We start from the raw sequence: 26106 nt of genomic DNA, 5'->3' as shown, positions 1-26106 counted from the left end.
ATAAAGCATGTTCTTGCATTGCATGGGTTTTATTAATTTTATTTTTTATTAATATCCGTCCATTCCTTCTATCCTTGGAGACTCTTGCAGGTAAAACAGCATCAAACAATATCTAATGAGTCTCATCACAGTTACATTTGCCAAGTATTGATTTGAGAAACTTCTGATTAATCGTCTGTCCACTATAGTGGACATCACGCATCAAGAGCTGTTTAACTCATACTATTACTGTGACTGTTGTTTCTCATCTGCAGTGACTTTGACTGTAAATAAATGTATTTGTGTTATTAGTATGTAATGTGCATGAACATCATCTGATTACGTGATGATACTTGTACTGCGTTTCCCCAACACTGCTCATTTCAGATGAGATGTAAAGCCCTGATCGCTGGTCTTCTCAGAGGAGAGCTGTGGTAGAGATGTGTCCATCTTGACCATCATCAGAATGAGCACTAATGAGGGTAAATGGACATACTCTGGCCCTGGAGGAGCATCTGAGTCGGGTTTCCACAGCTGACCGGTGAGAGACGTCCTCATGCTCTGATATCAAACATACGCGAAGCTCAACAACTGCGTCTATCAATCTATATTTTTGTATATATTTGATAGTTTTCACATGATTTATACAATTGTATTGCTTGTTTTTTTTTTAAATACACACAATATTGCTGTGTTATTACGGCATTATGTTTAATACAGCATCTCTTCAGTTTAAACCATAAACTCTTGTTTTTCATGCCCTAAGAGCAATAAAAACACATAGGAAATAAATCTGACTGAGATTATCATAATTCATGCATACATTATTAAATTAACCAATGAATAGACAATAAAATATAATAAATTATACAGATAAAAACAAACTGAAACAAAAAACTGAATAAATTCGACAATAGTCAAATAAAACGCAGAAAAAGTACAAAAGACCAAAAGAGTGAACACATGAGGAATAAACAAGAGCAAAACTAGCCTATGAACGAAAGAGAAAATTAAAACAATCAAAAAATAACAAAATTATGAATAAAAGACAAAAAGCTAACAAAACGGCGCGAGGGCTCACACAAAAAAACTAAATTACCACTTTATTCACAAAATATTAATTACCAACAACGTCTGCTCTCACGCACGCGCAGTGGTGCTCTCGCGAACGCGCATCTCTGTTTACGCCTCTCTCTCTCGTCGCAAATGTAAAGTGTAAGTAAGTTAGAGTTTCTCCTGCCGCTATTTTAAGCAGAAAACACGGACACGACACGGAAAAACAGAGCTTTAAAGTTTTTAATAGACAGGTTTCTCGAAGTTTAACCAGGAATGTCCGTGTATGTTTATGATGTTAAAGCTGGAGGATTTGAGAAGCTGTATCTTGTAAAAGTTTGATCGAGGTGAGTGTTCATGTGTGTGACTTCATCATATTAATATGAATCTCTGGATGACATTTTGAGTGATTGTTTGATATGAAATCTTTAATGAAGGGTTTCTTTAGTGTTTGGTGATGTCTGTGGTTCTTCAGAGGTTTATCATCAGATGTGTTGTATTGGTCATTTCATGCGTTTGTTGGGTTTTGTCGGATCTGCGTCTGTTGGTGTTGCTCGGGTTTGTTTTCCAGGGCTGTGCACAGCTGGTCATGTCAATCACAGGACAGACTCTACACCAAACAATGATCTCGAAACTGTAACCAATGAAATTGAAGCCCTGCTTGGAGACAGGCGCTATAAGGGCTTGAGTATCATCTTACAGTTTTTTTCTATTGCTAAACGAGGGCACAACTGGAGTCACATGTGCAAAACTCTAACTACAGTCAGTCTGCACAGCAGCAGTTCATGTGGACCAAACTCTAGATCGTTTTTCATTGCTTGAACACAGTTTTCAAAACTCTACACACTTATCACATGACTTTAACCACAACCTGCACAACACTGGATTTACAGCACATTGTTCAAATGCTAATACACTGCTGTCAAAACTGTGAACCACACATTCAAAACAGAATAGATTTCAGCCTTATGCCTTTCAAACACTGCTGATTGCAATTTCAGTTGAAAGGCTTGTTTTAGACTTGTAACACACACACACACACACACACACACACACACACACACACACACACACACACACACACACACACATCTCGAATTACAGTAGCCTATGTACTTTTAGTTTCTATCTTTTGTTTCTCATTAGGCTACTGTAATTCCGTAAATTACTACAGACTATTGAAGCAAACTGCTGATTTTCATTTACCTTAAAGAATTGGTACATATATTCTGAAAATTTAAATAAATCATGTGACTCTTTTCTTTGAAGAAAATATGACTTTGTATGAAGTCACTGAAATTGTTCAAACTGTAAAGATGAAAAGTGTGTATTTTCTGTATTGGTGTTTGATGCTAGTGTGTGTTCTGAGTGGCAGTGTGTGTTATCTCAGTGAGGGTTGTGCAGTGTTTGGCTGCACTGAGCCTGTTTTGAGCCTGTGTTAGAGTTGTGTTGCTTGGAATGAGTTTTGCAGGTGATGTGAACTGTTTAGCTCAGGTGACTGTTGGTAGTGCAGACTGTAGTTAGAGTTTTGCACCTGTAGCTCCAGTTGGTCTCACTGTCGTTTAGCAATCGAAAAAAAAAATGTAATGTAGAGATTGAATAACAAACCTTTTACAATCATATTGCAAATACAGTTGTTAGGCTTTAGTGCTAATTCAGTTTATGTTGTTGTAATTATGCTTCCAAAAAGTTAATTCTGTGCTAATTTGATCTCATATCTAATGTTTTTTTTTAGATGTTGTAGATTTATGTAGCAAATGAGAATCGCTAAAATTATTGAATATATTTTGAGACACAGGTCTTGTTAATGATTTTCAAGGTAAATAAAGCAACAGTTTTTCAATAACAGAAGATTATGTAATGCATAGTATTTGGTGTAAAAGGCACAATAATTAACATGATAATAAACTTTAACATTTGTTGACATGATTAGGTTCAGATGGGAAATATAAAGTTGGGTGTCCACCTTAGAGATACTAATCATATTTATAATGAAACCATCAGATTTAAAAATATATTAATCATAACATATAATAAAATATATTATAATTATTTGTTTCTACTGTAAAGCTTTATTAAATTATTATGGGATTTCATTCAATGACAAAAACATATTTGTCGTTTTAAAGTATATTTTTATATTAACATTTTAATATTTATTGAACATTAATGAATTATTTTATTTATCAAAACAAACAGAAAATAGTAGGCTACAAACTTTGCAAACAGCAAATTAGGTGTTATTTTATATTAGATCAAATCAGGTACAATAATTTGATTAGACAATTAATTATCTTCCATAAACGTGGACAGTTGCTAGCACTAGAAAACCAGGAGCAAAAACATTAACGGTAAATGGACTGCATTTATATAGCGCTTTGAACAGACCCATGGCCATCCAAAGCACTTTACATATTTCCTCACATTCACCCATTCACACACCGATGGCGGTGTCAGCCATGCAAGGCCCATCCAGCTCGTCAGGAGCAGCTGGGGTTAGGGGTCTTGCTCATGGACACCTCAACACTTGATCAGGTGGAACCAGGGATCGAACCATCAACCTTCCGGTTTGTAGACAACCATGAACCACTGAGCCACTGCCGCCCACTACCAACAAAAATGTGGATTGTAGTTTGTAATCTGCCTGTAAATTTTACTATATCTCTTTACATAAATATTATTTTCTATTTAAAAACTACAATTTCCTTATTTTACTAACCCAACTAATGACTCATGCAGGCTTTCCAATAGTTTGCACGTGAGGGGGAAAAAAACTGAGCTTTTAGGGTTGACCGATGTCCCCTAAATCTGCTGCGTCCCAATTCGCCTACTTATACTGTGACCTAAATGTATGTACTCTTTTTGTGAAGAAAAAGTACATACTTTTGAGTGTGTAGCAAAAGAGTATGCAAGCTTTGGGACATACTACTTTGTTATCTTTAACGGACTCTGTTGCATCCCATTACTGTTTAAACTGCCCTGTCAATCATCGTCACAGTTAAAATCCTCCACATTCAGTTTAATGTCCTAACCGTGACGGAGAGAAATGTAGTCGCACGTTAAATACTGATAATTGATCACTCAAACCCCTTAATCTAAAACTCTCTATTTAATCATTGGACTCGCACATCCGTCATGTTTGTCATTTTTTTAACACTTTATATCCGCGTTTGTAGTTCTATCAAATCCTCGTCCATCTCGCACTGGGTTGTGGGCAATATCAGCCAGACATGTTCACTAGTCCCTGCGGTCCTAGTCAAGTCAAGTCTCAAATATTTGAGGTCCAAGTCAAGTTTCAAGTCTCTAAGGTCCAGGTCAAGTCAAGTGAAGTCAAGTCTTTAGGGTCCAAGTCAAGTTTCAAGTCTCTAAGGTCCAGGTCAAGTCAAGTCAAGTGAAGTCAAGTCTTTAGGGTCCAAGTCAATTCTCGAGTCTCTAAGGTCCAGCTTCAGGTCAGGTCAAGTCAAGTCATGTCTCAAGTCTCAAACCTTTGAGGTCCAAGTCAAGTTTCAAGTCTCTAAGGTCCAGGTCAAGTCAAGTGAAGTCAAGTCTTTAGGGTCCAAGTCAAGTCTCGAGTCTCTAAGGTCCAGGTTCAGGTCAAGTCAAGTCATGTCTCAAGTCTCAAACTTTTGAGGTCCAAGTCAAGTTTCAAGTCTCTAAGGGTCAAGTCAAGTCTCAAGTCTTTAGGGTCCAAGTCACGTTTCAAGTCTCTAAGGGTCAAGTCATGTCTCAAGTCTCAAACTTTTGAGGTCCAAGTCAAGTTTCAAGTCTCTAAGGGTCAAGTCAAGTCTCAAGTCTTTAGGGTCCAAGTCAAGTCTCGAGTCAAGTCCTAGTTCTATTTTTAGCAATATTTTTTCAGCTAGTTGTTATAATTGTATGTATTGAATGTATTGAATACTACTTATATCATTACTTTTCCTTTCCAACTTTGTACAAAATTATACCATTTAGAACCACCACAAGGGGGGAAAAGTGCTGTGTATTTTGAGCTATTTGAGTTGCTGTAGTTTGCTGTAGATCTCAAATCTCGTTTGTAAAAATGAGTCGGACAGGGTCATAAATAGCGTATGAAAGTGTTCGTGCAATCCAGATGCAAATTAACTTGGTAAATCTGGATTATATGCATAGCTAATAGCCTACTATGGGGAAAAAACTTGAATGGACATGGAAATGTTCTTGAGAATGGACCGCAAGCAAGCCTCTGCTGCTGTGAACACCACGGCTTCCCTTCGGATTAAGTGATTGCTTTTCAAATTAAATGACAAAGTTTTGTAAGGTAAGGCTTGACTATATTTGTTGTAGCTGTTTGTCTATAAGTTTATTTGATGAGTAGCTAATCATTCAAGTTCAAAAATGGCCGCTACCTAATGGCCGCTACTGACTGAGAGCTCCAAAAGGTCTCAGCCTGCTGCATTAATAACTTGACTTCTTGAGTAGGTGCTATAAAATTCATGTGACCTAAAGTTAAACCTAAAAGTCTGTTCTATCAACAATTGAAAGAATTTCTATCAAACACTGTCACAATGGAGAATATGGATCAACGTGAGTTTTCCCTCCAAACAATCTTGGGTGCCATAAAACAAAGCAAAATGGAAACGACTGCCCATATTGACAATATGATTCTACCTGTGCAGACTACTTTAAACAATATACAAGGGTCATTATCTACACTATGTGACCAAATCACAGAGTTAGAGCATCGTGTAAGTGCCAATGAATGTAACATCGAAGATCTGACTAAGCGAGTTGCTGTGCTTGAAAAGGAGAACACATACCTGAGGGAAAAAGCCGATGATGCCGAGAACAGGAGCAGGGTTAACAATCTTCGCTTCAATAATGTCTCGGAGCACAGTGAAGGCACCGACACGGCAAGCTTCATAATTCAGCTTCTACGCCACCTTTTCAGCAGTGACAGCTTTTCCACACCGCCAGTGATTGAAAAGGCTCATCGTTCTCCTACATACAGCTCCATAAGTAATGCGAGATCTCCACGGCCTATCCTTGTAAAGTTTCTACACTTCCAGGATAAAGTCAAAATCTTGCGTTTGGCCAGAGAGAAAAAAGAGCTCAGTTTCCAAGGCAGACGCATATACATCAATCCCGACTTCAGCACAGATCTGCTTAAAAGACGCCGCCAATACGATGACATCAAGAAAAAGCTGCGTGAAGCAGGCAAAAGTTACTCATTACTATACCCTGCTACTCTGAGAGTCATTATCGATGGCAAACCCAAGCTTTTTCGCACTCCCGGGGAAGCATATGAGTTTTTTCGGGATCTCGTCTCTTCTCCATGATGTAATTTATAATCCTGGTCATTCTTCTAACGGCTGAATAATGTTTGACATTACGAAAGATACACCATATGCGGTAAATACTTTAAACTTCTCATTTAAGTACTGTACATGCCAGGTCATGTCACTGCAAGCACTTCTTTAAGTTTTTTGTATTCTAATGACTCAACAAGCATGTTCAATGTTTGCCGTATTCTGCGGTGTTCTGTCGCACATTACTATGCTAATGTCGTAAGACCTCAGTGAGTGTAATTCATTGAAATACCTAGTGTGCAAATTGTGATTTTTATGTGCTTGCTATTTTGAGTTTATTTTCTCTGGTGATTTAATACACATTTTTATGTGTCTATTTGAGTTTCCTTATTATATTATTATTCCTACATTTAATTCAAGTAGTTTAATTAAGAGACGCAGCAGGCTACCTGTTATCTAATTGCAGTTGAGCCTCCTATTTTTCACTTTTATGTATGTCATGTCCTTTTTGTTTGTGTGTTTGTCTGTTGTGTGTTTGTCAATGTATGTCTTCTGCTTTAAGTCCTCTTTCTCTCCTATGCCCCATCTCATACTTATTAAATTTGAGGAATAGAATCGTTTAAGGGTCTAAAAATAATTCACCTTAACATAAGAAGTCTAGTACCAAAAATTGATCTTCTGAGAGTTTGGGTTTCCTATCATAAGCCTCATATTATCACCCTTTCTGAAACATGGTTACACAATAAAATATCAGATGTTGAAATAAAGATGGATGGTTATGCTCTTTTTAGATCTGACAGAGGCTCCAGGGGAGGTGGGTTAGTAACATATGTCTCTACAAATTTAACAGGTGAACTTCTCATTCCAACTGTTGAGCCGGTTAATTTTGAATCACTTATTGTAAAAATAATTTTCCATGACAATAAACATATAATTATAACTAATATCTATAAACCACCATCTGCTTCATCTGATTCAATTAAGTCAATTATTAATACAATTAATTCTCTCAGAAAAAACAGTGAAATGGTGGTTCTTGGTGATTTTAACAGCAATTGGCTTCACTGCTCTTCCTCGAGAGACAGAAATATGATTGCAAGTGCCAATTTCACTCAGTTAATAAAAGAACCAACCAGAATTGGTCGCTGTTCGTCATCCTTGCTTGACTGGATACTAGTTACAAATCCAGATAGAATAAGTACATCGGGCATATTGTCTGACAGCTTTAGTGACCACTCAATTGTTTTCTGTGTGTGGAAAATTAAAATACCCAAACTACCACCCAAATATATTAAAGTCAGACAATGCAAAAACATAAATACTGAACAATTTATAAATGACCTGGCTAATATTAATTGGACTAGATTTTATTTAATTCCTTCTGTTGAGAATGCATGGGATTTCTTCTATTCTGAAGTTAACAATGTAATTAATCAACATGCTCCATTTAAAACGATTCGTGTGAAAGGTCAACATCTCCCATGGATTAGTCCTGATTTAATATGCCTTTTTAAAAAACGTGATCGAGCGTGGGAAAAATGTAAACAATCTAGAGACCCTACTGATCGGGAAGTATATCGACAACTTGGGAACCACTGCAAAACACAAACTCGGAATGCAAGATCTAACTATTACAAGGATGCCTTTAGTCAAAATTGGAATAATCCGAAACAGTTCTGGAAACATCTAGATCACCTCCTTAATAAATCAAATAATGACTCTATTAATAGCGTTACTGTAAATGATAATGTTATTTCTGATTCTCTTATGATCGCTCAGGCATTTAATACACATTTTTCTCAAATTAGTAGTTCACTATATTCTGATTATTTAGTTTCTTCTAGTTCATCAAATCAAACTGATGGATCCTTTTCATTTTCTAGAATTCAGCCATCGGAAGTATTTCAAGCCATCTCTGAATTAAAAAATGGTAGTGTTGGACCTGATGGGTTGGAAGCCAAATTTCTTAAACTTGGATCCAGTATATTAATACATCCACTTTCTGATTTGTACAATATGTCTTTAGATATGAGTTCCATTCCAATTGTTTGGAAAACAGCAAGAGTAACTCCAATATTTAAGGGAGGTGACAATACAGATTTATGTAATTACCGTCCAATTTCTATTATTTGTACAGTTACCAAAATATTTGAAAAGATTATTTATCAACAATTATATAAATATCTTAATCAATTAAACATATTATCTCCTTATCAATCAGGTTTTCGTTCTGGGTACTCTACTACAACTGCTTTACTTAAATTCACTAACGATGTATTCTCCTCCTGTGACAAGAACCAATGTACAGGTGCTATATTTCTTGACCTCTCCAAGGCTTTTGACTTGGTAGATCACTACTTGCTCCTGGACAAGCTTAAATCCATAGGTTTTAATAGAAATGCTCTCTTATGGTTTAATGCTTATCTCCATAACAGACGTCAGTTTGTTCAATTTAAAGATGCACAGTCTGACGAATGTATTATGGAAAAAGGTGTGCCACAGGGTTCTATCCTTGGCCCCCTTCTTTTTTCTATTTTTGTTAATGATCTCCCGCAAGTGTGTAATAATTGTCAAGTACATTTATATGCAGATGATACTGTTGTCTATTTTTCAAGTTCCAACTCATTTCTTCTTCAGAACAAATTACAGACAGATCTTAAATCTGTTCAAAATTGGCTTAAAAGTAACCTCTTAAAACTCAATATGAAAAAATCATTATGTATGCTCTTTGGTACTAATCATTCTCTTAAATCTGCTGAACTTAACCTGTATTTTGATAATGGTACTCCAGTGACAAAACAGACCTCTGTTAAATATCTGGGAATTTGGCTTGATCCAGAATTAAATTTCAAACCACATATTGATTACATAATAAAACGAACACACTCTTGTTTAATGCCTCTATACAGGTCATCAAATTGTTTTACATTTAGAGTACCAAAAAAGATAATTACCCAATTAATTTGACCAATTATTGATTATGCAGATATAGTTTATCAAAACACGTACAATATATATCTTAAACCATTAGATGTTCTATTTAATAATCTGTGTAGGTTCATTTTAAAGTGCCCATATAGAACTCATCATTGCCAATTATATAATCAGCTTAACTGGTTGCTGCCTGATAAAAGACGACAGTATCACTGGTTTCAATTTATCTTTAAATGCATCTATTTGAACTTACCACCATATCTGAAAAGTTTTTTTGTACAATATACTCCGACTTATTTTCTTCGACATTCTCAATGTCTGACTTTTACTGTCCCTGTTATGTGCAAAGTAGTCGGTCGGAGGTCCTTTTGTTATAATGCTCCTTCAGACTGGAATAATCTGCCTCCATCTGTGAGATCTAATACTACTTTAAGCTCCTTTAGAACTTCTTTGTTAAACTATTTGAAAACTGATTGTAAATGCTTTTAATTGTAATGGTTTCTTGAAATATCTTGTTCTTAAAAACTGAAAATCAGTTTTTGTAATTGTTATGGTTCCTGAAACAACTGTCTTTGTAAACATTTGTATACTCTGAAATGGTCCTGGGAGGGTAGGGGGGATCTTTGAGCAGATTTGTCTTGTAATGTTTTGTTTGTTTTGTATTGTATTGAGTGCACTGTATCTGTTGTATGTTCTTGGTCCCCCTTGAAAACGAGATGCTGCATCTCAAGGGGCTTTCCATGAATAAATTTCATTATTATCATTATTATTATTTATTATAAGTTGTTATTTGTTTTTTTTAATATTATTATTATTATTATTATTATTTACTATGTGCATATTTATACTTGTATTTAGGAATTTGTTAAGTTCCCTTTCGTTCAGTCACTACGACGTAACGTTAGTGACTAACGAATGGGGGTTTCGCTTAGAAGCCTATCAACTTCGAGTTTTGAGAAAACGCCCAATGGCGTGCCAATGCCATGGGGCATGCGGAATTTGCATACGTAGCTCCGCCTCACTGCGTGAGTATATAAGGAAGTACGAGGCAATATCGCATTATGTTTCTGCTTTCGGAGCCAAGAGTACCTACCTCTTCACTCCTACAGCCTTCTGAGACTCTGTCAGCTTCTTCGAGACGAGCAGCTTTCCAGTCGGTGTTGGTGTGACGGCGCGTTCCAGTGATCGCATACTTCCTGCCTGCTGATCTGTGCAGTGGTCCGCCTGACAGCTGGTGTGTGTTTCCCTGGGCGCTTCGGCATCGACTGCAAGGTTTTCCTCTCACAAAAAGAGCTTGCGCGTGGCACGTCTTTTTCAAGACGGCTCGCCCGTGCACTTCCGGGTGCGATCGATTTTCCGCTGCTGTCTGAGGACGCATTCACTGCTCGAGCGTGTTTGGGCTTCAGCGCGCACGGGCAGTGTTTGCGGATGTGTCACGTTTCCATTACGGGGGCGTGACCATCGCGATGTCACGGTCGAGACTCAATGATCTCCGTGAGGAGAGAGAGTCCCCTCTGCCACACCCCAATCTACCGTCCCCGAGTGAGATGGTACTTTGGCTGGTGGCCAGGGTGACCTGAGGGCGGTGCTGTGGTATTAAGAACCCCGACGTTCATTCCTCGGGCCACACCCCCCTCTTATACATCGCTTCCGCGAGTGTTGGATTGAATCTACGGCCCGTCTCTGACGCCCCGTTCGTTCAGTTCACGCTCCGGATAGCAGTGAGATGTCGATCGCCGCATCCCAAGGTGGGCTGGAGTCCTTTGGGGATGACGATTAGGTTGTGCTCCGCCTCCGGGTGTGTCAGCACTGCCTGATCTGACCTAAAGTTGACAGCCATGTTATCTCGGGCAGCCGCGAGTCTTGCGCTGGTGTGGAACTCCGCCCAGTCGTGGGTGCTCGTGGCTGCGCGATTGGTTTTTGGGGGCGGCACCCGACAGCTGTTGGGCCCCGCCCCCAATGCCTTTCGCTCCCGGGGTGCATGAGGAGATCACGCGGTACCGGAAGTCCCCGTGCTTCTCGCGACCGTTTGGTGGCCTCCTCCGCCTTCTCTGCCCTTGATGGGGCCGCGGCCTAGGGTACACTGGGGCCCCCTCCCCCCCCCACTGTTGAACTCTCTGTTGCGCACTACGGTGTCCACAGAGGGCTTTGACGTGGCGTGGTGTGGCTGTCCTAAGCACCCCCCCCAAAGCCTGTGGGCTCGTCTACTTCGGTGGCGTGGTCCCGCAGTGCTACGGGCAGGCCGCCGCCCCTTTGCACATGCACAAGGGTGGAGCCGACCCAGGGCTCTTCATTGAGCTGCGTGCCGCAACTGACCCCGCCCCCGGGCGGTGAAGGTGGCCACACGCTCCCTGGGTCGGGCGATGTCCACAGCTGTGGTCCGGGAGAACACCAGGCCTTACCTGGTGATGTGGAGGACGTTGAGCGGGCCCGCCTCCTCAACTCACCCATATCCCAGGCTGGCCTCTTCGGCGGCGCGGCTGAGAACTGCGCCCAACAGTTCTCGGCCGCCCCAGAGCAGACTGAGGCTGCAACACGTACTGCCCCGGCGGCCAGCTGCTGCACCAGCCGCCGGCCCAGTCGCCTCAGTCCGCTCGCCGCCGAGGGCGCCCTCCCTCTTCCCGCCCGGCCCCAGCAGCAGCCTTCACCTGGGCCGCGCCGTGGAGGTGGTTGAGGATGTCGCCCAGTCCGCTCCCCAGACTGGTTAAACGCCAGGATGGAGGTGGACAACTCAGAGATGGGTTCCAGTTCTTCCCAGGGGATGGTCGCAGGGCCTCTCCTTCCCCCGGTGGAGGGCCGGGGGAAAATCCTTCCGCTGCTGGCCCCCGGGCTAGCAGCGCTTGGGAAGAACTCATGTTCCTGTCTCTGAGCACCCAGAGACCGGTGATGACAGTGCGCGCCACCCTCGGGTCTCGCCACTCGCATCCCTCTCTGTCGCCAGCCCCCTGGCAGAGCAGACCCCAGTGGAACGCGAGTCCTTCCCTGGTCTCCTCTGTCAGGGCGCAGCCGTTAACCGTGCTCCGACCCGGGGACGCCCAACAGCCTCCCCTGTCCGCGCCGGTAACGCTGCCTCGCTGCCCCACCCAGGGTACGTCTGTCGTCCGGATGACCCCGTTGGTGCAGTCTCTGGAAGCCTGGCTTCAGCTTCCGGGGCTGTCCCGCTGGGCTGCCCGGACCATCAGGCTCGGCTACGCGATTCAGTTCGCGCAGGCTCCTCCCCGTTACAGGGGAGTCCGCTATACCATGACCGGGGCCCATGCCCCCGTCATGCGTGCGGAGATTGCCACTCTACTGGCGAAGGGTGCGATCGAGCCTGTCCCTCCAGCCGAAATGAGGTCGGGGTTCTACAGCCCCTACTTCATTGTACCCAAGAAAACCGGTGGGTTACGGCCAATCCTGGACCTTCGCATCTTGAACCGATCCCTTCACCGGCTTCCGTTCGAGATGTTGACTGCGAAACGCCTTTTCGAATGCGTTCGTCCGTACGATTGGTTTGCAGCGATTGACCTGAAGGACGCCTACTTCCATGTCTCCATCCTTCCTCGACACAGACCGTTCCTACGGTTTGCTTTCGAGGGGCGGGCATACCAGTACGCAGTTCTCCCATTCGGGCTATCTCTGTCCCCTCGCGTCTTCACGAAGATCGCCGAGGCAGCCCTTGCGCCCCTTTGGCAGCACGGGGTCCGCATCCTGAACTACCTCGATGACTGGCTCATACTAGGCCACTCTCGAGAGCAGGTTTGCGGACACAGAGATCTGGTTCTCCACCACTTAACCCGTCTGGGCCTTCGGGTCAACTGGGAGAAGAGCAAACTTTGCCCCGTGCAGAGGATCTCTTTTCTCGGTATGGAGATCGACTCGGTCGCCATGTACGCGCAGCTTTCGAGCGAGCGCGCGCAGTCTCTGCTGACTTGCCTCCGACAAATCGAGAGCAAGAATGCGGTTCCACTGAAACTTTTTCAGAGGCTCCTGGGGCATATGGCATCTGCAGCCGCGGTAACGCCGCTCGGATTGCTTCATATGAGACCGCTTCAGCACTGGCTTCGCGATCGAGTCCCGAGATGGGCATGGCAGTCTGGCACGCTCCGGGTCCAAGTGACTCGGGCCTGCTTACAGACACTCACCCCGTGGTCGAACCTCAGCTTTCTACGGGCCGGTGTGCCCTTAGAACGAGTTTCCAGGCATGTTGTCGTATCGACGGACGCCTCTGCCACGGGCTGGGGTGCCATGTGCAATGGACAAGCAGCCGCGGGCTCCTGGACAGGACCCCAGCGTCTCCTGCATGTCAATTGCCTCGAGTTGCTGGCAGTACGGTTCGCCCTGCACCGCTTCCGAGCGTTGCTGAAGGGTCAACATGTGCTTGTCCGGACAGACAACACGGCCGTAGTAGCGTACATCAACCACCAGGGCGGTCTACGCTCCCGCCGCATGTCTCAACTCGCCCGCCATCTCGTCTTATGGAGTCAGAAGCGCCTGAGGTCCCTTCGTGCTGTCCATATTCCGGGAGTCCTGAACCACGCAGCCGATGAGCTCTCGCGGTTTCAGCCTCTCCCGGGAGAATGGAGACTCCATCCCCGGACGGTTCAGCTGATTTGGGAACAGTTCGGCGACGCACAGGTAGACCTGTTTGCCTCCCACGACTCTTCCCACTGCAGCCTGTATTATTCCCTGACCGAGGGCACGCTCGGCACGGATGCACTGGCGCACAGCTGGCCGCGGGGCCTACGCAAATATGCGTTTCCCCCAGTGAGCCTACTCGCACAGCTTCTGTGCAAAATCAGGGAGGACAAGGAGCAGGTCCTTTTGGTCGCCCCGTACTGGCACGGCCGGACCTGGTTCCCCGAACTCATTCTCCTTGCGACAGCCCCTCCCTGGCCTATTCCTCTGAGACCGGACCTCCTTACTCAGAGACGGGGCACCCATTGGCACCCGCGTCCCGACCTTTGGAACCTCCACGTGTGGCTCCTAGACGGGACCCGGCAGGTTTGAGTGGCCTACCACCTACGGTGGTCGCCACCATCACTTCCGCTAGGGCAGAGTCCACTCGGCATGCCTATGCGTTGAAGTGGAACCTCTTCGTCACCTGGTGCTCTTCCCGCCAAGAAGACCCCTGGAAATGTCCGATCGGGTCCGTGCTTCAGTTTCTCCAAGAGGGGCTGGAGCGAAGGCTGTCTCCCTCCACCCTCAAGGTATATGTGGCCGCAATATCTGCCCACCACGATCTCTTGGAGAACAAAAAGGTAAGTCAGCACGACCTGGTCATCAGGTTCCTGAGGGGAGCTAGGAGACTGAATCCTCCTCGCTCTCCTCTCGTACCCTCTTGGGACCTCGCAGTAGTGTTAACTGCTCTGCAGAGACCTCCCTTTGAGCCTTTGCGGTCGGTCGATATTAAGTTTCTGTCTATGAAGACGGCTCTGCTGACCGCATTGGCCTCAGTCAAGAGGGTCGGGGACCTGCAGGCATTTTCGGTTGACGAAGCGTGCCTGGAGTTCGGGCCGGCTAACTCTCACGTGATCCTGAGACCCCGGCCTGGATATGTGCCCAAGGTTCCCACCACTCCGTTCAAGGACCAGGTGGTGAACCTGCAAGCGCTGCCTTTGGAGGAGGCAGACCCAGCCTTGGCATTGCTCTGTCCAGTACGCGCTCTCCGCGCCTACGTAGACATGACGCAGTGTTTCAGGACCTCAGACCAGCTCTTTGTCTGTTATGGTGGAGAGCGGAAGGGAAGTGCTCTCTCAAAGCAAAGGCTGTCTCACTGGATAGTGGACACCATTGCTTTGGCTTACCAGCAGCAAGGCCGACCATGTCCCCTTGGTGTGAGGGCACACTCCACCCGGAGTGTGGCTTCCTCTTGGGCTCTAGCGCATGGCGCCTCGCTAGCAGACATCTGCAGAGCTGCAGGCTGGGCGACACCCAACACATTCGCCAGATTCTATAATCTCCGAGTGGAGCCAGTGTCCGACTATGTACTCGCTCCCCCGAGGGGCCGGTAAGGACCAGGTTCAGGTGTCTTCGCTTGCTCGCCACTCCACTCCACGGACTGGATACGTGCGATATTTCCTCAGGTGAGTTCCCCGAGAGCCCTGAGCTCCTCCAGCACTGTCGACGCCGACATCAGTTCAGTCTGCCCTCTCGAGCCCAGACCCTCATGTCCGGCCAGGTGCCCCATGTGCATGGTTCCCTCTGGCGACCCCCACATGTGTATTTCACCGTAAGTCTCCGCAGTGAGCGGGTTTCTTCCCTTGGCGTGTCCCCGCCACCCCTAGGGTTAAAAATCCACCTTCGGCTGGTACCCTAGAGATCTCCCATATGCAACTCTCTCCGGGTCATATGTGTCTCTTAAGTCCTCCCCACGGGTAGGCATCTTGGCATTCCCTCACTGGGATATGCTTCCCAGTGTACCTTGGTAATCCTGTGTTAAGTGGGAGTCCTTCGTCCGTACTAGTCTTACGACAGGGTACTCACACTTACGCAGGGCGCTGGAAGACAGCTGAGTGGCGGGATTATATTGGGACCCCCATTCGTTAGTCACTAACGTTACGTCGTAGTGACTGAACGAAAGGGAACGTCTCGGTTACGGATGTAACCCTCGTTCCCTGAGGAGGGAACGGAGACGTAACGTCCCCTTGCCACATCAGCTGTGTTGCCTGGAACGCAGGAGTTCAGTCTTGGCTCCTCAAGCAGGTAACATAATGCGATATTGCCTCGTACTTCCTTATATACTCACGCAGTGAGGCGGAGCTACGTATGCAAATTCCGCATGCCCCATGGCATTGGCACGCCATTGGGCGTTTTCTCAAAACTCGAAGTTGATAGGCTTCTAAGCGAAACCCCCATTCGTTAGTCACTAACGTTACGTCTCCGTTCCCTCCTCAGGGAACGAGGGTTACATCCGTAACCGAGACGTTCATTATCGTTGTTGGTAACCTGTCAGGTGCGTAGGGTATATGTCACCGGGTATGGGCGGGATAGGAAGTGACAAAGAACAAATGTTTGGATTTTGGGATGGTGGTGGTTATTCACAGTTTTTTGACCACACTTGGTTTCTTTTGCTGGAATTTTCGTTTGTTGTAATTATGAACTTAAATTAGAAATGCTTTTGAAATAAAACATTTTGTGTTTAATAAACACAATTCATTATGAAATGAAGACGGTGGTGGACTGGAGTGTGTGCAAATAGTTTAATCACTGTTCCCTGAATCCACGGCCTACTATGAAAGGCCGATACAATATTGTTACTATTTGTTGCTCATTTATTTAACAGCAGTTTTCTAATAGGTGATGAATTTGCGTTCCTTCAGATGCGTCATGCGCTCACTGGCTTGGTGTGTTTAGAAATGTTTTGTGATATTCGCTGCTGCAGCACATATTTGTGAATGAAGGGAGGGGCACAAGAGGGGCACCTCAAGCGATGAGGGCAGAGGGGCAGTGGCTCTAGCCAACGGGTCACCCCCCTGTGAACAGCCCTGGCCCGACCCAACATGTTCAATCAGTGTTTGGCTGTGTGTGTGAGAATAGGCCCTATGACTGAGCTTGGGTTCACAGTCACGTGATCCTTTCCTCACACACTCCAGATGTGTTAAGATAAATTATGAAGTTTGTTTAATTTAATAATTTAATTTAGTGTCTGATGTTTGTTCATTCAGAGTCAGTGGAGGAGATCAAACTCATCAGATTCTCCAGCAGCTTCATCATGGGCAATTCTAGGTCCAGAGATGGAGATTTCTCTCCGGGATGCAGGTACTTTCAACAAACACTGTTCAATATTGTGTTACATCACAGAAAAAGATCACACACTTACACACACACATTTATTTTTGGTTCCTCTCATAAAGAATGATCGCAGTAATGTAAAGGATTGAACTGAATCTGTTCTCTGTTCCAGTTCAGACCAGCAGAAGAGCTCAAACCCAGAGTCCAGCTGTGTGTCTATGAAGAGTGACTGGTCTATGGATCCGCCACCAGAGTTTAAGAGTGGAGACACACGGCCTGATCTCAGGTATATCATCTCTATAAAAGTTATGCTTATAGTATTTTTTTTTTTTAATGAAATTGTTATTAATATACAGCAGTGTAATGAGTTCAAATCTTGCAAGTTGCAGTCTAGTAATAAAAAGAATCAAATTAAGTTTAACATAGGGTTTACCCAGACCTCAGACGTGCACACACACATTGTAACGACCACCTGTTTAATACTGCGTGTTCTCACCCGCCTGTATTTTCCTTACAAATGCTCTACGAAGTCTTCATTTATTTCGTTAGGAATGCAGTGCTTATATATTACATACAGTAAACTCACTGACAGAAGGCTTTCAGATTCAATTGCTCGCGCCGTGCTCTATGAAGATGCTTTTATAACGCAAAATGAATGTAAACACCATCAGTAATGTCTTAATGAATTCATTAATAATGAACAGACAGGACAAGTGCAGATCTCCCGCTGTCTATGATAATGTCATCATTAATCATCAGGCAACAGTAAAGCTGAGAAAGAGAAAAATCACTCACAGTTCAGACACTCTTAAATACTGAAGCACTCTTTGTTCATTGCTTGTAATGTTTTTTGTTCCTCTTTATTATTTACTAGCTTTTATGTTTTGAAACAATATTAGTTTACATAATTCAAATTCTTAACAAGCTATTTTTAAATACCTTTTTAATGTGTTATTATTTTAAAAAGTACTTATAATTATATAATGTAAACAAATATTTTAAGTTGTATTTATTAGATTAATTGATAAGAAAAAAGGTAAAGAAAAAATTAGATTGTTTTCCAAAATCGTTCATCCCTAGTGTAGCTCTATACAATCCGTTTTATTTTTTTCCCAAATGAGTTTTAATTTTTGCAAATTCAGTTTTTTTACGCTTTACTTTTATTTTAGTCATAAAAAGAGTGTGCTTTTAATGTTAATATAATAGAACATAAAACATAAAATAGGAATGACCTTACATTTATTGAGGTAACAAACATCACATTTACTCAGTACTTTTCAGGACAAATACTGCATGATGCAACATAACACTGCATTCTAAGTACTTCAAGTCACAACAAAATATTAATGGTTATGAGCTTTAAACTGTCCAGTACAATAAATTATATTAGTTGTAACAAGTAGAATTAGGTGCTGCTCCTTTAAGGCGGAACGCACTCTCTCCTTCACCCGCTGATGAGTGGGCAGTCCGTAGATGGAGCGCATCGCATGTATGTGTTCTATATTTCTGTTGCTCTTTGCACAGTTTATTTTCTGTACAGTAACGCAGTTGTTAGTGGAGTGTTGCAAACTGCCCCATGTGTGCGTGGGATCGACGCTGATAATAATCCCCATGTAAAATGTCAGATACCTGAGTTTTGCTTACACTTTGCTACAACCATTCAGGCCAGCTTTCCCGTCTCTCTGTGTAAAGCGCTACATAGTTTATATAAGTTCAAATGAAAGTGCTCTGTCACAAGCTAAGCTTGGTGACATATGGAATTACATGGACTTGACACACATGCACACATCACTGCCTGATTATGCCGGCATTTAACATCTTATAAGTCAGAAGGTGTTGTGTAATTGTTTTACCTATTTCAAATGAGTGTGATACTGGTTTTTGTTTTGTCTGTTTGCTCCAACATTTTGTTCAGTTCAATAATTCCTTAAAAAAAACTCACAACCCAGTTTAATTTCAGTCAGAATTACCTTTATTTCTTGTGAGAATTCACCAAACCTGTTGTTTGTCCGTTGGTCTTCCATTTCCAGGCTGTACCATCAAACAGTCCAGCTGGATCAAACTGGTTTTTGTAGCATTAGCATGCTAATTTGGACTGAACCATGTGTAGTTTTGTCTGGGGGGAGGGGGAATAACAGCTGAATGTTTATTTTCTTTTCTTTTCCTTTTTATATTCTTTATCTAGTGTGTTTAAGTACCCATGGGTTTATATTGATTGTTATGTGTGTATATGTTTAGTGTTTTATTATTTTTATACTTTTGTGTATATGGCATTCTGTGGTTGGCCCCGGCTTGTTCAATTGGTACAGGTCGAGGGTGGAGCTAGCCTTATAAATGGGAAGCTGTAGAGCTTAAGGGGGGTTTTTGGTCTGTTAATGGCCAAAGGATAGACCTGTTGCAGATTGGGCCAAATTACTTGGTATAGCCATTCTTTGCACATTGTTGCAGTTTTGTTTTGTTCAGGTTTTTTTTGGTATTTCAGTATGTGACCATGTAAATATATATATTTTTTTCATTTTTCATATTAATAAAACCACCTTCTTTTGGGATCCACTGAACTTCTGTCCAGCTTGTTAAAATTATTTCCTATGACCACTGGGCCAGCCCTTACATGCTCCATTAGCTTTTTCTTTCAAGTAAAAAATATAGGACCAAAACAAACGTGAATTGGCGTGAACGAGCCAACTTACTGATATTGTACTTAAACTTATTATTCTTCTTCTTAGACTAAAAAACTAATTGCTACTCCTCCTAGACTGTTCAAGCTACATCCACCAAACTCGGCTCAGACCTCCAGACTGTTCTGACTCGGGTTGCCTTATCTTTTCAGACTGATCCGACTTACGGTTTTTAGAGGAGACAGAGTGATGAAGCCAATCAGTATGGGGATGATTAGGAGGCCATGATGGAGAGGGGCCAATGGGCAAATTTGGCCAAGATGCCGGGGTTACACCCCCTACTCTTTATCAAAGGACATCCTTGGATTTTTAATGACCACAGAGAGTCAGGGCCTCGGTTTAACGTCTCATCCGGAGGATGGTGCTTGTTACAGTATAGTGTCCCCATCACTATACTGGGGTGTTAGGACCCATACGGACCACAGGGTGAGCACCCCCTGCTGGCCTCACTAACACCTCTACCAGCAGCTACCTGGTTTTCCCAGTTGGTCTCCCATCCAGGTACTGACCAGGCTCAGCCCTGCTTAGCTTCAGTGGGAAACCAGTCTTGGGCTACAGGGTGATATAGCTGCTCAAACCCAGAGTCCAGCTGTGTGTCTATGAAGAGTGACTGGTCTATGGATCTGCCAATAGTGTTTAAGAGTGGAGACACACGGCCTGTTCTCAGGTATATCATCTCTATAAAAGTTATGCTTATAGTATTTGATTTTTATGAAGTTGTTATTAATATACAGCAGTGTAATGAGTTCAGATCCTGTAAGTTTCAGTCTATTAACCCTCTGGAGTCTGAGCCGTTTTGGGGCCCTTTAGAAGTTTTGACATGCTCTTACATTTTTGTTTTTTTCAGTTGCTTATAAACATATTAATGGCAAAAGTGTAATTACACCGTATTCAGCACAAACTGGGCTACCATAATATCTAAGCAACATGTATGTACATGCTTTCAAAATTAAGGCCTCAAAACACACAATAGATATGTGTTCACAAGACTTTGGACTCCATGGTGTATTTTCATTGAGTTTTTGCTTCAAACTGATGTGAGAATCATTGAGCATACTCATTCACATAAAACAATACACTGATTTAAAATTTGTACGTTTTTCTTCACAAAGCCCATATGCGAGGAGGCGTGATATCTAATGAATAATGATGAGATAACACCTGAGAGAACAATAGCCTGCATAATGACCCTGCTTAATGAGCTGCATAATGAATGAGCTTCAGGTGTGTGACTGAGAGAGCAAAAAATGCTCTTCTTATTTAGTTGAAACTGTACTTATCTAGTAAATGCTTCTTGCTTTAAGAATGTTTAAATATTTAGACTAGAAACAAGACAAAAATGACTAAGAAGAGCATTTTTTCTAAATTTGTGCTATTTTTAAATGTTTTTAAAAGTAGTCTCATGCTAAAAAATAAAAAATTTAAATTAAGATACAATTTATACAAAACGAAATTAACTTTAATGAAAGCAATTCACTTTCTATAAAACAAAAAAAATGCACTTTCTACAAAACCAAACTCCAGAATCATTTATTTAGAATGTAGTCAACAAAGGCCTATTATATTTTAAATAATCAAAAGATTTGACTACACTTAAAAAAATGCTCTTCTTATTTAGTTAAAAATTATACTTATCTGGTAAATGCATCTTGATTTAATAATGTTTAAATATTTAGACTAGAAATAAGACAAAAATGATTAAGAAGAGCATTTTTTCTACTTTTTTTGTTTTTAAAAGTAGTCTCATGCTAAAAAAATGTAATAATAAATAATAAAAATTAAGATACAATTTATACAAAACGAAATTCACTTTAAAGAAAGCAATAATTTTTCTACAAAACAAAAAAAAATCACTTTCTACAAAACAAAACTCCAGAATAATTTCTGACGAACTTTGATATTAAATTAAAAAAATACCATTAGGCTATAACATTTAAACATCAATATGAAGCAAAATACGTTTGACTGGTACTATATTTATAGCATGTGAGCAGATATTTGCTAATAAAAGCTTTATTGCTGTGCCACTAGGCTCTTTTACAATACACACATTATAATTACATTTACATTACATTTACATTTAGTCATTTAGCAGACGCTTTTATCCAAAGTGACTTACAAATGAGCGCAATAGAAGCAACTAGAACAGACAAGGGCAACAATATGCAAGTGCTGTAACAAGTCTCAGTTAATCTAGCACAGAACACACAACAGAATCTTTTTATAGATAGATAGATAGATAGATAGATAGATAGATAGATAGATAGATAGATAGATAGATAGATAGATAGATAGATAGATAGACAGACAAATAGAAAATGAATAGAGTGATAAGTGCTATTCTTGATTGGTCAGGTGCTGCTGGAAGAGCTGTGTCTTTAGATGTTTTTTGAAAATGGCTACAGACTCGGCTGCACGAATTGAGATAGGCAGGTCATTCCAACAGGTGGGGGCGGTCCAGGAAAAGGTCAGTGAGAGTGATTTCATGCCTCTCTGGTATGGCACCACGAGGCGTTGTTCACTGGCAGAACGTAAGCTCCTGGAGGGTGTGTAAGTCTGAACAAGCGAGTTTCGGTATATTGGTGCAGAGCCAATGGTTGCTTTGTAGGTGAGCACAAGTGCCTTGAATTTGATTCGAGCGGCTATTGGTAGCCAGTGCAGACTGATGAAGAGAGGGGTGACGTGCGCTCTCTTCGGCTCATTAAAGACCACCCTCGCCACTGCATTCTGGATCAGTTGCAAGGGTTTGATAGTGCATGCCGGAAGGCCTGCTAGAAGAGCATTACAGTAGTCACAGAGTTGTGTGGCCTGCTCTGATAGGAAGGGTCTAATCTTCCTAATGTTGTATAAAGCAAAACTGCAGGACCGGGTTGTTGCAGTGATGTGGTCAGTGAATTTTAGCTGATCATCAATCACAACCCAGAGGTTCCTGTTGGTTCTGGACTGAGTTATGGTTGATGAACCGAGCTGTATGGAGAGATTATGATGAAGCAAGGGGTTGGCTGAGACCACAATCAGTTCTGTCTTAGCAAGGTTGAGTAGCAGGTGATGTTCCTTCATCCAGGCAGAGATGTCTGTTAGGCAGCGATATGAACACCAACTGTAGGATCATCTGGTTGAAATGAGAAGTAGAGTTGGGTGTCGTCGGCATAGCAGTGAAAGGAAAAGCCATGTTTCTGAATGACAGATTCTAGTGATGACATGTAGATGGAGAAGAGAAGTGGTCCAAGCACTGAGCCCTGGGGAACGCCAGTGGCTAGATGATGTGACTTAGACAATTCACCTCTCCATGACACCCTGAAGGACCTACCTGAGAGGTAAGACTTGAACCACTGGAGAGCAGTTCCTGAAATGCTCATCTTCATGAGAGTTGACAGGAGGATCTGGTGGTGAACCGTGTCAAAAGCAGCAGACAAATCCAGTAAGATAAGTACAGTGGATTTGGAAGCTGCTCTTGCCTGTCTCAGTGCTTCAGTTACCGAAAGCAGGGCGGTCTCAGATGAGTGGCTGCTTTTGAAGCCGGATTGGTAATTCATAATCTGTCCAAAACAAGCCAAATAAATCTTGTCTAAACAGTCTTGCATGTATGACATTTAATGTTGCAACAGGATTAATATTTAAACGTTTTTTATGCATTTAAAATTCACAGATGCTAACAGAATGAACTGACCTTACAATCAGCGGCAGAGTCCTTTCTTAGAAATGAACAGCTTTGCATGAGGAGAATAAATCCAGGATTATTGCTCAAACGCGTCTCAAAACGATGTATCTGAAGTAACTTTACAGCGCTTCACTAGATGTGTTTGTATGAGTTGATGTGGGCGTTGATGCGGGGATCGTCAGTATTTGAATCTCAATAGAGCGCGCGATATGTGGGCGTGGCCGCATTAGCGGATAATGAAGTGGATCGTGGGTGACCGACATGTATCGCTTTTCAACCAGATTACATAAACACAGAATTTTTGTTTTCAGCGTTTCTTTAGACATATGTCTCATGTTTGTGAGACAAGTTTTCACTAAGCCTTTTCTGAAGACTATCTGAATGAACGTCTTTGACAGAGAGGCTGCAGATCGCACATCGTGTGTTTTCTTTGTTTTGCAAAAAGCAAAACATGAAGTTTTTATTGTGACTGTACACAAAAAAAATAGAAACTTAACCGATTAAAATGATGTATAACACTTGCAAAATACGTTTGACTTGTACTATATTTATAGCATTATATTTATAGCATATGAGCAGACATTTGCGAATAAAAGCTTTATTGATGTGACACTAGGCTCTTTTACAATAAACACATTATAATCTGTCCAAAACAAGCCAAATAAATCTTGTCTAAACATTCTTGCGTGTATGACATTTAATGTTGCAACAGGATTAATATTTAAACGGTCTTTTTGCATTTAATTAGATTAGATTAGATTAGATTCAACTTTATTGTCATTACAGAAGTACAAGTACAAGGCAACGAAATGCAGTTTAGGTCTAACCAGAAGTGCAATAGCAGCAAGTCCAGGACATGGATATGTACTGAATATATAAATATATATAAATAGAGAGATGGTAATTACTATAAACAGAATTTACAGGTGAATATGTACAGTGAATAAATATACAGATGGCTATTACTATAAACAGAATTTAAAGGTGAATATGTACTATGAATATAATATACAGATGGCTATTACTATAAACAGAATTTTACAGATAGAGGTATACAATATGTTGGACTAAAATGCGGAATATAGTAGTGGATTAAGGTAGTGCAATAAATTATGGACAGAAGCTATCCGAGAAAGTGTAAAAGTGCAGTGGAAAGTGATTGCATATTACAGTTAGAAGTACGGTGCAAAATGCAAATGTAAACAGTTGGTACTTTAAATAACAGTTGGCAGTGCAAATGAGCATAATCCAATTAAGGTATGGTAGTGCAAGATACATAAATAAACAGTTGTTACTGTAATAAACAGTCGGTAGTGCAAATAACAAAGTGAAGGCAGATGTGAGGGGGGAGAGGAGAGTTATCAGTATATGAGGGAAATGGATCAGCGGGGGTTAGAGTTCAGTAAAGAGACAGCTCTGGGGAAAAAACTGTTCTTTAGTCTGCTGGTCCTGGTCCGGTGGCACCTGAAATGCCTGCCGGACGGCAGGAGAGAAAACAGTCTGTGGGCTGGGTGAGAGGAGTCCTTAAGGATGCTGCGAGCTCGATGCAGACAGCGTTTCCTCTGGATGTGCTCGATGGCAGGTAGTGGAGTCCCTGTGATGCGCTGGGCAGTTTTTACCACCCGCTGCAGTGCCTTGCGCTCTGCAACAGAGCAGCTCCCATACCATACTGCCACACAGTTGGTCAGGATGCTTTCTATTGCGCAGCGATAGTTCACCAGGATAGCCGAGGAGAGTTAATTTTTTCCTCAGCGTCCTCAGGAAGAAGAGGCGCTGGTGAGCCTTCTTGACCAGGCTGGAGGTGTTGGTCGTCCACAACATGTCCGCCGAGATGTGGATCCCCAGGAACTTGAAACTGGAGACACGCTCAACCACCATTCCATTGATGTGGATGGTGTCGTGTGTGCCTCTTGACTCCTTCCTGAAGTCCACGATGAGCTCCTTCGTTTTGGTGGTGTTGAGGAGCAGGTTATTTTCAGTGCACCATGTGGCCAGGTGCTTGATCTCCTCCCTATAGGCAGTCTCATCGTTGTTGCTGATGAGACCAATCACCGTAGTGTCGTCCGCAAACTTGACGATGGAATTAGATCCATACACAGGCTTGCAGTCGGAGGTGAAGAGGGAGTAGAGAAACGGGCTTAGCACACAGCCCTGTGGTACACCAGTGTTAAGAGTGATGGATGTGGAGTAGGTGAGTCCTGATCGAAAACATTCTGGGGTCTGTCAGTTAGGAAGTCGTAAATCCAGTTACACATTGAAGTGTTGATGCCCAGGTCTCCAAGTTTGGCTATTAACTTGGTTGGGATGACAGTGTTGAATGCTGAGCTGAAGTCAACAAACAGCATTCGTGCATAAGTGTTCTTATTGTCCAGGTGAGTGAGCACAGAGTGCAGTGCCATGGAAACGGCATCCTCTGTGCTCCTATTGCTGCGGTAGGCAAACTGGTGTGAGTCCAATGTGGATGGTAGAGAGTCTTTTAGGTGTTCCAGGACCAGCCGCTCAAAGCATTTCATAACGATGGGTGTGTGGCGGAGGGGGCGTGGTTCTGCGAAGTCTGTAGCGGGAAGCGAGGAACCGCGGAGACGAGCGGTGAGTAAGTAGGTCAAGTGCAGATCACTAACACCTGTGTCTCGTTCCAGTAATTGGCGTGGAGAGACCGTATGTCGGGAGAGAGAGAGGAGAGAGATCATGACTGGGACTGAAAACACCGGCTGAGAGACACGAGAGAAAGATATTGAGTTTGAAGTGCAACGTTACATGTTTTGAGTGAAAAAGTTTGAGTTCTGAACGCGCTGAGCGCCTGACAGTTTTGAGGATCGTGAGATCA

At 42.7% G+C, this 26106-nt stretch overlaps 1 protein-coding gene across 1 annotated transcript in view; it reads left to right on the top strand.

The window, feature by feature from the left end:
* The first annotated feature begins 16784 nt into the window (after positions 1–16784).
* Positions 16785–26106, top strand: part of LOC307130040 (NLR family CARD domain-containing protein 3-like) — a 49148-nt gene continuing 39826 nt past the window's right edge. The window contains 2 exon segments of the mRNA XM_079822896.1: positions 16785–16967; positions 17113–17226. Coding sequence (XP_079679022.1) covers positions 16858–16967; positions 17113–17226 — 224 coding nt within the window. The 5' untranslated portion in view covers positions 16785–16857.

The sequence above is a fragment of the Gobio gobio genome, assembly GCF_949357685.1.
Source record: "Gobio gobio genome assembly, chromosome: 8".
Lineage (NCBI taxonomy): Eukaryota > Metazoa > Chordata > Actinopteri > Cypriniformes > Gobionidae > Gobio > Gobio gobio.
Note: the sequence above shows the minus strand (reverse complement) of the source record. Positions and strands in the feature narration are given on the sequence as shown.